General features: G+C 36.6%; 1 protein-coding gene across 2 annotated transcripts in view; it reads left to right on the top strand.

Annotated features, from left to right (window-relative positions):
• The window catches only part of B4GALT6 (beta-1,4-galactosyltransferase 6), a 58,098-nt gene extending 45,905 nt beyond the window's left edge, over window positions 1-12,193 (top strand). For both annotated transcript variants that reach the window (XM_045527602.1, XM_045527601.1), the window contains exons 6-9: window positions 5,320-5,507; window positions 7,306-7,428; window positions 8,047-8,148; window positions 8,658-12,193. In XM_045527602.1, the coding sequence (XP_045383558.1) occupies window positions 5,320-5,507; window positions 7,306-7,428; window positions 8,047-8,148; window positions 8,658-8,805 (561 nt within the window). In that variant the 3' untranslated portion in view covers window positions 8,806-12,193. The remainder of the gene's footprint in view (window positions 1-5,319; window positions 5,508-7,305; window positions 7,429-8,046; window positions 8,149-8,657) is intronic.
• Window positions 12,194-12,705: the final 512 nt, after the last annotated feature.

Raw genomic sequence — 12,705 nt, 5'->3', positions numbered from 1 at the left:
TGAGAGTGAAAGAAGAAAAAATTTTAAAAAGTTATTAAACCTCAGGACAAAGAAATGGTAATGGGTGAGAGGTTTCAGCACTTCCTGGAAGTCAGGAAGTGGATGGAGTGCTGACAGCTGCCCCGCAGAGCAGTGAATGTCCAAACCCACGTGCCTGTCGCAGGCAATTGGGACAAGAATGGAGTCAGTTTGCTGGACAAACGTCTGAGAATCTCGGCACTCGAAAGATGTCACAGAAAGTAGACTGAAGCACTGGGCTAACCATAAGCAGGTTGTGAAAAAGTTTCACTACAAAACAGTCAAATCCCCAGTTCCTCATCTTTGCTTGTATTGCCAGGGGATTACTTTGTTGTATCTTATAGAAAATGAGAAGTTTATCTTCTGGAAAAACCACACTCAAGAAGCTCTGACTGTGCTGACACAGCTACATTTTGGGGCCTAAAGACAGGGGATTAAATAAGTCTGCATGCCAACACTGGGGACCCTCTGGCCTTTTCCCTGTCTAGCTTTTTAAAGCCAGTGGCCAGGTATGAATCCTTCACCCCTCCGAGTGGGGCAGGGCATAAGTAGTGTCTTCATTAGAGAAATAGATTAGCCTCAGCAAACAGATCTGACACTGGAGGTCTCCAAAGGAAAAGGCCAGCTCCCTCGTGTTATCACTTCCCTGCAGCCCACTTGCATTTATTTCAACAAAGGGATATGGCAGTGAACAAACCAGATAAGGCCCCCTCCTGTGCTTGTGCAGAAAGACAGGCAGTAAATAATTATGTGATATGCCAGGTGGAGCTCAGGGCAGAGTGTGGTAAGGACAGGCAGAGGTGCTCTTTTTCACAGAGTATTCGGAAGGCCTCACTGAGGAGATGAAGGAGCACGCCATGCTGATGTGGGCAAAGTGCATTCCAGGCAAGGCAGGACAATGCTTGGTGTGTTTGGGCAGAGAGATGGGTGTCACCGGAGGAGCATGCTGGGGAGGAAATCAAAAGCAAACAATGAAGGACCTAACAGTCCAGGTGAGGACTTGGATTATCCTGTGTGAGGTCAGAAGACACTGGAGGATTTTAAGCAGAGGGATGAGTTGGTCTAATTATGTTTACAGAATGACTCTGGCTGCTGTGTTGAGAATAAGCTATAAGGGTCGGGGCTGAAACAAGGAGAGCCACTAGAAAGCTTTTGGAAGTTGTCTAGGGAGGAGATGGTGATGACTTGGGCTCCTGTGGTTGAGGAGGAGGTGGTAGGGAGTGGTTGGGTTTGGACTACACTGGGTTTAGAAGTGGTATTTGCTGATGAATTGGATATGTAGTGTGAGTGATGGAGAACAGGCAAACCTGATGCCAAGGCTTTTGTCCTGAACAAGGAAGGGCATTGCCTGTCCCTGAGCTGTGGACACATAGAATACTGGAGGAAGAGGGATGTGCCTTTTTAAATTTTATTTTGGGTTAGGGTGTGTGTGTGTTTTGTATGTGAGTCAAGAGTGGTTTGCAGCAATTCTTGCATAGATATGTGGAGATTCCCCTCAGCTGTTTACTGCCTGTTCTCAAACATGAATGGGCAGCCAAGGATCCCTAGATTTTAAAGAACGCCTCCAACAAGGAGATAAAGCCAAATAAAAAAAAAAGAGAGAGAGAGAGAGAATGTAGAAAATACAGACAATGGAGGGAACTTTTAAAAAAAATCTTTAAAAAATAAAAGAAACAACAAAAACTCATAACCAGGATCCACAGAGAGCGAAGGAAAGATAATGAATCCCTGAAACAAAATCAGGACATCATAAAGACAATCAGAGAATAAGAAAGAAAAGAAATGAAAATGTGATAAATAAAACAAAACTTTCAATAGAATGTCTGGAAGATTTAAAATAACTCCTGAAATAGAACCAAAACTAAGAAAATAAGGAGATTGATCTAAGAGCATCAGTATGTCGTGGGAGTAAGTACTGTCCAAGATGGACTCCAGGGATCTTTGGCTCCTTGCAGTCAGACCCCCTGTGGAATCTCTTCCCACAGTGATCAAGGGCTGATTTGCATGGAGAACCAAATACTGTGGGAGGGGCAATATGAGACTTTTGAGGCTAGGTCATAAAGACATTGCTGCTTCTGCCTTGGCCTCTTGGATCACTCACTCTTGGGGAGGCCAGCTGCCATGTCATGTGGATGCTCAAGCAGCTGTGTGGAGAGGAACCAACTTGCCAGCACCACCCTTCCAGCCATGTGAGTGAGCCACCTTGGAAGTGAATCCTCCTTCCCCAGGCAAGCCTTCCAGTATTTCCAGGTGCCTGGCCTTCCAGTCTTCCAGCTGAGGCTCCGGATATGATGGAACAGAAATGAGGCATTTCTATTCTGCTCCCAGAATTCTCTCTCCACAGAAGTCATCAGCATAATAAATGACTATTGCTTATTTAAGCCTCTAAGTTTTGCTGTGATTTCTTATGCATAAATAGATAACTAATACACTGGCTGTGGAAAAAATACAGCAGAAAAAATTTCGGGGGAGTAGGAGGAAAATGACCAAAGAAAGACTATGAGAAAATTTTCCAGAAGTAAAGGCATGAGTCTTTAAGATTAAAGGGACCTCACGTGTACACATGAATAAAATGTAGATCCACTATGAAATATACTATTTTGAAATTTTAGAATACAGATGAAAAAGAAAAGATATTAAAAACATTCTGTAAGAAAAATGATAAATGATTATGAATCAGAAAGGTAGGAACCTTCTCAGCAATGCTGATAGCTGAAAGATTGTGGAGGTATGCTTTTAAAATTCTAGAGAAAAGTTATTTTCAGCCTAGAATTTCTTACTCAGTCAAAATGTCAATTAAGTGTGAGGGTAGACTAGTGGCATTTTCAATCATTCATTGACTAAGAACATGTATTTTCTATGGATCCTTAAGAAGGTACTGAAGGATGGGCCTCAGCAAATTGAGAAATCCAAGTTAAAGACATGGAGAATTTAGGGAATGTCAGAGAAGTCCCAGGTGATAGTCACATGTGGTCTGGAGAGGGCAAGGGGAAGTTGGGCTTAGGAGATGGAGAAAGAATTGATAGATGATTTGATGTGTTTGGATGATTACATCAATTATTAATAGGTATAGAGCATATCTCTTGGGCCTTTTGTACAAAGTGGTAATAGTTATATAGAAAACTATAGCTAATCCCAGTTTGAGAAAGAAAACAGAATCAATTCACTCAGCACTGGAGAATTATTTATGTAGTCCAAATCATATAAATCTATTGATTTAACCAAGAATTATAATATAACCATATTGGGAGAGTGAAGGTCTGGGCAGTGGGTATGGTGATTTAACTTCTCTGCTACCATGAGAAGAAGTCAAGAGTCTAAAGTCAAAGAAGCAAGAAATAACTAGAACTCTCCTTACCTCAAAATACGGAGATAAATACCAGAATACACAGCTGGAAGAGTTGAAATGTATTGCTCTTGGGGCATGCAGATAGGTTAGACATGGAACTTCTTATTTTTTTATAAGCCTTTGAGCATTATGTCCACATTTAATAAAAACAATTTTTAAAACCTTAAAGGAAAGTAGGTTTTTAAAGCTGATGTTGATGCATCAGTAATAACAAAATAATTTAAGTGTCTTTTCTTCTTATTCTCTCCATTTCACTGGTGAAAAAAGAGGCTGTAAAAAGTAAAGTGATTTCCATTATCTCAAGTTATGTAAGATCCAGGACTAAAACTTAGTAATTTTTCGCTCTTAAAGCAGCGCTCTGGTGATGACTGTGCCGTGTGTGTCATCCACTTCTTTCATAATCCTTTCTTATTTTATATTTTGGAAATGATTTTGAGAACTGTTGCTAAGACATCAATAAATGCGCTTTAATTTTCTTTAGATACAGAATGAAACTTGTTTATTGCCAGTTCACCTTAATATAGTTTTACTAGTAAATAAAGTAAAATGGTTGTAATATAGGATGTTGCTCCATAGATTAATATTGCTATATTAGAGACAGAAAAGACTTCAGGAGTTTTGCAGGGCTTTGCCCTGCAGGAAAATGTAAACGTGTTAGTTTGCGTGTCAGAAGCTGCCTCACCTCAGGAGGGCATCTCAAAGATCAGTGGCAGCTGCTTTCCAAGGTGATGCTGCAGTCTCAAACCTGTGGTTTTCGCCTGGTTTGTATGACAGAGCAGGTTTGCAGGGAGCCACGGCATGAGAGCTGATCAAAGAGTGGCAGCCCCACAGACAGACACCTGTGGCTAGAAGCAGTTAGCCCAAGGGACAGTTCCTGCTTGACTCCTGACTACGTGTCTCCATCCACAATAACTAGATAAAGAAATACGGAGCCACTGCATCTCTGTTTAACCCTTCTGTTAAGTGATAGCTTTATCTTAGAACTTAGAAGTTTGTCTTTCAAAGATTTGTGACCGTTTGCTTACGTAGATAGAGTTAATTAGGGGATCTATAGAAGCCTTTTGGGAGACTTTTAACCTAAAATGGACTACCTGTTATTATGTAAATCTATTACCCCTGGCAACCTATCACTGTACCCATAAATACTGATGTGAAACTTCACTCGTGGCCTCACAGCTCACGGGAATGCTGTGGGGTCTCCTGTTGGCCCCCCCCTTTCATAAATCTATATTTGATGAAACTGTACTTTCGTCTCTGTGTATTCTTTGATTTCTATATTCTATTATTTTGTTTTCTATTATCTCCTTATCCTTTGTGACAACTCCTGCCTAAGGGACCCGATTTTTTGCTGGGAGCATAGCTAACTCCCCGCAATAGGAAGGTTGTGTTCTTTTTTTGTTGTTGTTGTTGAGACAGTCTCACTCTGTTGCCTGGTCTAGAGTGCTGTGGTGTCAGCCTAACTCACAGCAACCTCAAACTCCTGGGCTCAAGCAATCTTCTTGCCTCAGCCTCCCGAATAGCTGGGACTACAGGCACATGCTACCTCGCCTGGCTAATTTTTCTATTTTTAGTAGAGACAGGGTCTTGCTCTTGCTCAGGCTGTTCTTGAACTTCTGACTTCAAGCGATCCTCCTGCCTTGGCCTCCTAGAGTGCTAGGATTATAGGCATAAGCCACCTCACCCAGCCAAACAGAAATATGTAAATGTGATGATGTACCAATAGATGATAATAATGTTTTCTTCTATGTTAGCAAAGTATAAAATAATACAGTCAGTAAATTTAAATAGTATATTGGAAAATCCTAAAGTATGTTTATTACTTGTCTATTTGATTTGGGTATAATTATTATTATTATTTGACCATGATGCAAGAAGTTAGAAAAATATAGAAAAAGTCAGATGACAAAGAACACGTACATTTCTATTTTTCTCTCTGGGCTTGCTCTGTGAAGACTGGCACACAACCTTTTAACCGTGCGATGCTCTTCAATGTGGGCTTCAAAGAGGCAATGAAAGACAGTGTCTGGGACTGCGTCATCTTCCATGATGTGGATCATCTCCCTGAAAATGACCGTAACTATTATGGATGTGGAGAAATGCCACGTCATTTTGCAGCAAAGCTGGATAAATACATGTATATGTAAGTAGTGGGCACCATTCCTGATATCATACGACATACTTGCACAATCATAGCATTGAATTGGTAGTAGTATTATATGCCTAAATCTGAGAGAGCTCAAGAGCCTCAAGAATATCATCTACAACTTAACCCATCTTCCTAGAGAGCTGGGATGCAGTGGGGCTTGTCATCCTTCTGGGCACTTCTTTACACACAGGTTTGAGTGTGGTGTGATGGAAAAGAGAGCATGGTTTCTGTAGTCAGGCACATGCGGATTTAAATTTGGGTTCTCACACTTACAGGACTTGGTTGGTTACTTGTATCTCTGAAGGCTGGTTTCCTTCTTCACTGGAATAACAAACAGAGTCCATTGACAGGCTTGCTGTGAGGTCATGTGTGCCCCATGTCTGCCATGTGGTAGGTGCAAGACTCATGTTGGCTCCTTCCGTCCCTCCAGTGATGGTTCAGGGCCAGGAAGCCCTCTCTTCTGCTGTGTAGCTTCCTAAACTATGCATTCTTGAGCTGCCCATTAATAATAAATCTTCTCATTCTCCAACTGGAGATATCTTAAAATGTAAACAGTCATCAGACCTGAGATAGTAACTTAAGTTGACATGAAAAATGCAGGTCTGATCTGGGAAAGAGATCCCAGTTTTCATTGGCTAAAGGAAGAGAGAGCAAGAAGAGAAAACTGTTTTGTTGCCTGGGACAGGAAGATGGTGCCCACATCACAGTTTTGCCTGGTGCTGCCCTGCAAAGTAGAGAGAGACAAAAAGTCTCAAGGACATGAGCAAAAGAAGCAGCATTAAAACAGGGGAAAAAAAAAAAAAGAATGCTTTTTTTTTCTCGCTAGTCATTGTCATCATTAGAAAACCTTTTTCTTTTTATCTGTGTATCTGTACTCCACGTCTGGGGTTACCTTGGAGGAAGCCATCAAGGTTCATGATCTGGTTCTTAACCCCTCTGGAAACTTGGCTTTGGTCAGCCTACTAGAGTCAAATTAGATCCAGAGATGGGGGAGGTGAAGAGGCAGGAACATTTCAGGGCATGCGAATTTATTCAGGACTATAGGTCTAGGAATGCTACCTCAACGTAAGAAAACCAGTCTATACCTAGACTAACAACTAAGATAATTAAAAGTCTAGTTTAGAAACGTTGTATGGTGTGACAAATTCCTTAGACAATGAGTTAGGGAAGGGTAAGGAAAATAAAATCCAAATTAAAAATATAGTAATTTCTCTAAATATTAGTACATTAAAAATAAATATATTTGTAAATATCCATGAGTATTTTGGGAGTATAATCCTGACAGATAAGATCATTATGGGAATAGGCAGCTAGTCATTTCAAAATTAAATGCTAAGAATTATCCTTTGTAGTTTATATTTATCCTGCTCTATATAATAAATAATGCATTTATAATTAAAAAATTTTTAAATGTTATTTAGCAACGTTTGACATGCATTGATAGTTACTGATGTATTTAATTAAGTTTACTTTTGTGAAAATATACAATTTTTGAACACTGGGTTTTGAGTTTTATTTTGAGTCTTGTTTATATATTAAATATTAAATTTCAATTACCACAAATGTTTTATTATGTGGGTGACATAGCACATTTACAAATACTGTTTCAGTAGAATATAAAAATGTTTTGTTTCTTGGTGTACTTTCCATTTTCCAGAATACTATGTAATTAACATAATTGTTTATATGGGAAACAGGTATGTTTTGCAAAGCACTTGAAAGAAAACTGATTTCACAAGGCAAACTGTTATGATTTCATTCTTAGAATGCTATATCCTGCTTTCTTTTTTAGTCTTCCATATAAAGAGTTTTTTGGTGGTGTAAGTGGACTGACAGTGGAACAATTTAGAAAGATCAATGGTTTTCCTAATGCCTTCTGGGGATGGGGAGGAGAAGATGATGACCTTTGGAACAGGTATGTTGAGGTACAAATTGCTTAATAATAAAATTTTTATAAATCTTATTTCTATTTGGTAAATCTTAGACCTTGTCTATTCGAAGAAAGCATTTTGGGGGGATGGGAAGTTTTTGAGGTTTCTAAATCCTATTTGTGTTTCTCTTTTTTTTCATTAAGACTGCCTTCTGAAATTATTGGCAACAGAGGTTAGAGCATTCTTTTGCACTTTAAAATTGAACCCACATAATCCATTTATATGTGAGATTTTTTTTTTTTTTTTTTTTTTTGAGACAGAGTCTTGCTCTGTTGCCTAGGCTAGAGTGCTGTGGCATCAGCCTAGCTCACAGCAACCTCAAACTCCTGGGCTTAAGCAATCCTCCTGCCTCAGCCTCCCGAGTAGCTGGGACTACAGCCATGTGCCACCATGCCCAACTAATTTTTTTCTGTATATTTTTTTAGCTGTCCAGATAATTTCTTTCTATCTTTAGTAGAGACGGGGTCTCGCATTCCTGACCTCAAGTGATCCTCCCGCATCGGCCTCCCAGAGTGCTAGGATTACAGGTGTGAGCCACTGTGCCTGGCCTGTATGTGAGATTTTATTTCTTTATATTTTCATTTCCATATGTTGTATTTTAGAGTTCACTATGCTGGATATAACGTAACCAGACCAGAGGGAGACATAGGAAAATACAAGTCTATTCCTCATCACCATCGAGGTGAAGTCCAGTTTTTAGGACGGTAAGTTTAATATCATCTTGTTACCAGGGCTTCAGAGCTGTTTTATATATGAAAGAGAAATAAAACTGTATTGCACCCAAAAGTATCTGCTGAAGGGAATTTTCATTATGCAAGGAAAGCATTTTTTGCTGAAGGGAATGTTCTTTGTGGAAGGGAAGCATTTTTTTGGTGCTTGTTATGAAGAGATGGCACATATACACACATATATTAAAGAACCCAGTTAACTATTTATTTAGAAAGTGTTTCCTTTATAAAACATAACACACTTTATTTCTTAAGGGTGTCTAAGTTGTAATGGTACAAAATGATTTTTTCAGGTGGCATTTTTTGACTAATAAAATTGCTAATTTAGAATAATGGTTTAGACATTTCTAGTTATGCGCAAGAACCAGAAATTGTAAAAAGCTTTAAATGCTTTAATTAGAAGATGACCTTGAGCATATTCCTCATCAATTTTTCTTTTGAATATGTTTCTCTTACTTTTTTGTTTTTTTCCTCTAACACTATAGGTATAAATTACTAAGGTATTCTAAAGAGCGTCAGTACATCGATGGGTTGAACAATTTAATATGTAGGCCAAAAATACTGGTTGATAGGTTGTATACAAATATATCTGTAAACCTCACGCCAGAGTTAGCTCCAATTGAAGACTATTAAAAGAAGTAGCTCTCATGGCAAGATAGACCACCATGCTGGATCATAAACTTGGAGTGCACTCTTAACGGAGGTCAGTGATTGGATGTGTCACGGTGCCCTGTTCTCTGAGAGGAGAAGAGCCAGCAGTCCTCAGTGTTTACAGCGGGGGTCTATGTCCAATCACCCCTCTTCCACCCATCCTCTCTGCTTTGAGACACACTCCATGGTGAGCACTGCAGAGACTGGAAGCCATTGCTGAAGATCGGAAGTTGAGAGCTCCTACAAAAAGAAAATTTTTATACTAAAATCTATAATTTAATTCAAGAGAATGCTTTTATTTCCGTTTAGACATATTTTGTACATATGTGATATAAATTAAGGTGTTCAAGTTGTTGAAAAATAAGATGTGTTGCAGTTTTGCATGTCATTGGTTATGCCTTTATTGGACTTTTATAGACATTTTTTTATTTGCATGGGAAAAAACACTGTAAACTTACATCACTAAACAAAGGTTAACCCTTGTGTGAAATGAAGGAACTGTCAATAATTGACAGCCAACTAATACGGTAAACTGTTATACTAGTTTTGAGCTTTAGAACTCTGCCTTTCGTGTGGAAGAAGTCACAGCTTTCTTAGGGCTTTAAAGGGAAAGAAGAAAGGACTTAAACAGCTTTTCTTCCTGCCAGGATTACCTGTTTTTTTTCCTTGCTTGCAGCCTCATCAGATTTTGCTATAAATCACAACCATATTGTTTATGCATATTGCATGAGTATTACCAAGAAAATCTTAAAAGTTGTGATGTGACATGATATAAAGGACCTCTTTATGTTAAATGTCTTTCATGTACCTCTGGTGTAAGTGTCAGGGATTTTGTGCCTCAAAAAATGTTCCCAAGGTTGTGTGTTTATACACTGTATTTTTTTTAAATTCACAATCAACAGCACTTTTATTATTTCCAGTTCAGAAGAGCCAAAAAAAGTATCTTCGTTTAAAAAGAAATCGAGTCAGTTTTTTTTAAAAAGAATGATCTATGGAAAACCCAGTAGTGCTTATAATATACAAATGAATTATACTATTAGATAAGAAATTAAATGTTCTATTTTTGTGAAGATAAATGCTTAGTAGATAAAAACAAATTTTAAGTTTAATTCTCAGACATAGAATTTCACTTTGGGAAGGGACCCTTAAATGTCAACCAGTTTCACTCAAACTATATTTTTTTCACTTTTAAGAAATTACATCTCTGGTGTTAATTATTAAAATTTCCTCATTAAAAGTATAATTAGTAGAATTATCTTAAAATACCTTATCAGTTAAGTGCACTGATATTATGACACTTCTGTGAAAACATTTCATACTACCTGATGTCAAGTACATTTATCTTAAATTTGCTTGAAGTTTTCCATAGCCAAACCAAACAATATTCTTACTTTGAAAATTATCAGTTATAAAAGATTCCTTAAAATATCTTAAGATATTTTTACAAACTTAAAAAAACTGTGTATCTATAAAGTGAATCTTCAACATGAAGAACGATAGAAAGCTATATATGAGAGATGTTTAAATAACATATGCCTCATGGATTGTTCACCTAAAATAGAAATATGGTCATTTATCTCAGGTTGTAAGTTTAATATTGAAGTGTCAGTTTTTATGGCAATATTGATAATCCCAATGACCACAAACCAAATCATAAAATAATTGAAATTCTTATGCTTTGAGAAAACTGAGCCTCTCTATTATGATACCAAACAGAATTTTTCCATATTTATTTCTTAGAAATATTTCCAAAATATTTATCTGTCAATTTTTTTTGTGGTACTCAAAATAATGAAAAATCAAACCTTCTGAAAATTAAGATATTTGTACTTAATTTGTGTATCTGTTCATTTTCTGTCTCTCATACCAATGTAGTTTTTTAAGTTGATGAAAAGAGATTGGGAATGTTAACATTTGTTGATCACTAGCAAGGTAGTAGGGGCACAGGAGCATAATTAACCCAATAATACTTAAAATGTTTTAGTGGTGGGGCAAAGTTAGGGCTGTTTCTGAGTGTTATTATAAGGGAAACCTTTGTCTCTTTTTAATGTGGAGCTGTCTGCATTTGGTATCTTTTCATTTAGATGTACATTTTACAGTTTCAAGAAAACTCAGTACTACTAGCGTCTGCCTTATTTTCTTGAGTTATGTCTGACATTAATTTTTGTTTTAGGAATGAGATGCAAATATTTTGCTTTTTCTCAGTTTTGAATATAGTATGTTATCCTGTGAAAACCACCTCACTAGTTTGCTTTTTGTTTGGTTTTGTTTTGCTTTTTAAGTATAAACCTAAAATTCTTTTCACTTATAAACAGTGACCTTTACTATGTTCCCATAAGAGTGACAGAGCTTTGCCCAGTTGTCTTCATTGTATGACAATAAATCTATTCCATAAAGATTAACAAATACATTGCCAATACAAACTATTTTCTTTATAGTATGTTTGGTGGATTTATTAATGAACATGAGTTGATTGCCTGCTCTGGATCAGGTGCAATGCTAAGTATGTGTATGGAAAGAGCATTATTTCATTTCTAAACAAATCAAGTCAAGCAAATTGAAACTTTTCTAAAATTATGAGGACATTTTCTGATAACTTATCTGTTGTATTTCTTAGTCTCAAAGTCAAGAAACCTATATATGGTGGACCTAGAGCTATGAGGAGTTCCCTGTGGCCCTACTGGGAAAATTATATAGTGCCTTTCAACTAGAGAAAGAAGTAATGATAATGGGCCTGTTTGTAGAAAAGAAAATAGGAAAAGTACATACATTTGCTGTAACATTAAGTCTCACAGTGGAGATAGTCATTCTTTGCCAAAACTCGGGTTTAATGAGTATTTTTTTAAAATCTAAATTTTTTGTTTGTATTTTGTGAAAAGGTGTTCAGTAAGAAAACCTTATTTATAATATTATATAAATTCAAAATCATGTATTAAAAACTTGCCTATACTCCTTTCCTAGCCAAGATATTAATATCCATTTTAAAACAAAATTGAAAAGTATCTAATACATACGTATTCTCCTTCTGGAGGCTCCCTAAAAGTGAAAGCAGATTTTGTATCATTTTATTTGGCCTTTGCTTATCTCTGTTATCTTTCTTTATATATTTTCAAGATGAATAGTACTCTAGATTTATTGCCTTGGCCTTGCAAGTATGCCAATTGAGAGAACTAAAATGATCATTGTGTTTATCAGAAGGAGGAAGTGTACTTAAGATTATTTTATTTATTAAGATATGAAAGGCTTCTACATTAAATGCACTAAAATAAGTGCTAGTAATTTCTTGTACTTTCATTTTTTTTTTTTTTTTTTGCTTCTCATGGAAATGTTTGTACTTTTTTATCATTGTCTTTTATGAAATATAATGTTCTAAAGACCTTGTGTGAAGATGTAATTATTTTCTCTCAGGAACTTTTTTGGGTTACTTGTTCCCCCCCTTTTTAAATTGTTATCCTAAATTTTAAGTGAATTATTGGTTGGTTGATGCTAGAATTGCAACATAAGCATAAGGAAATCATAGCTTACATACATTTAGAGATCACCTCATAACTTTTACCTGAAAAAAGCAGTATTTAAATATTTTTCATTAGTACAATTAGTATCCATTGTATCAAAATGAATATTTAAGAATTCATTTTTAGCATAAATTTTTTTCTTTGTGCATAACTATAGTAAAGTAGGCTAGGTTGTTATGGCCAATTCATTTCCTGTTTTTCAGGTATCAAGTAGTATTGACAATCTCTAAGGCAAAGATTCCAATCTCAAAAACACCTACAGACTAGATTTGTATTCAGGACTAGATTATAAGATCATGACTTTTATCAACTTATTATTTGTGTAATGAATTTTAAGTATTAATTGATTTATGCATAGTATGATCTA

Source organism: Lemur catta, chromosome 16, assembly GCF_020740605.2.
Source record: "Lemur catta isolate mLemCat1 chromosome 16, mLemCat1.pri, whole genome shotgun sequence".
Taxonomy (NCBI): Eukaryota; Metazoa; Chordata; class Mammalia; order Primates; family Lemuridae; genus Lemur; species Lemur catta.
The sequence above is the reverse complement of the archived record's forward strand: the minus strand, read 5'-3'. Positions and strand labels throughout refer to the sequence as shown.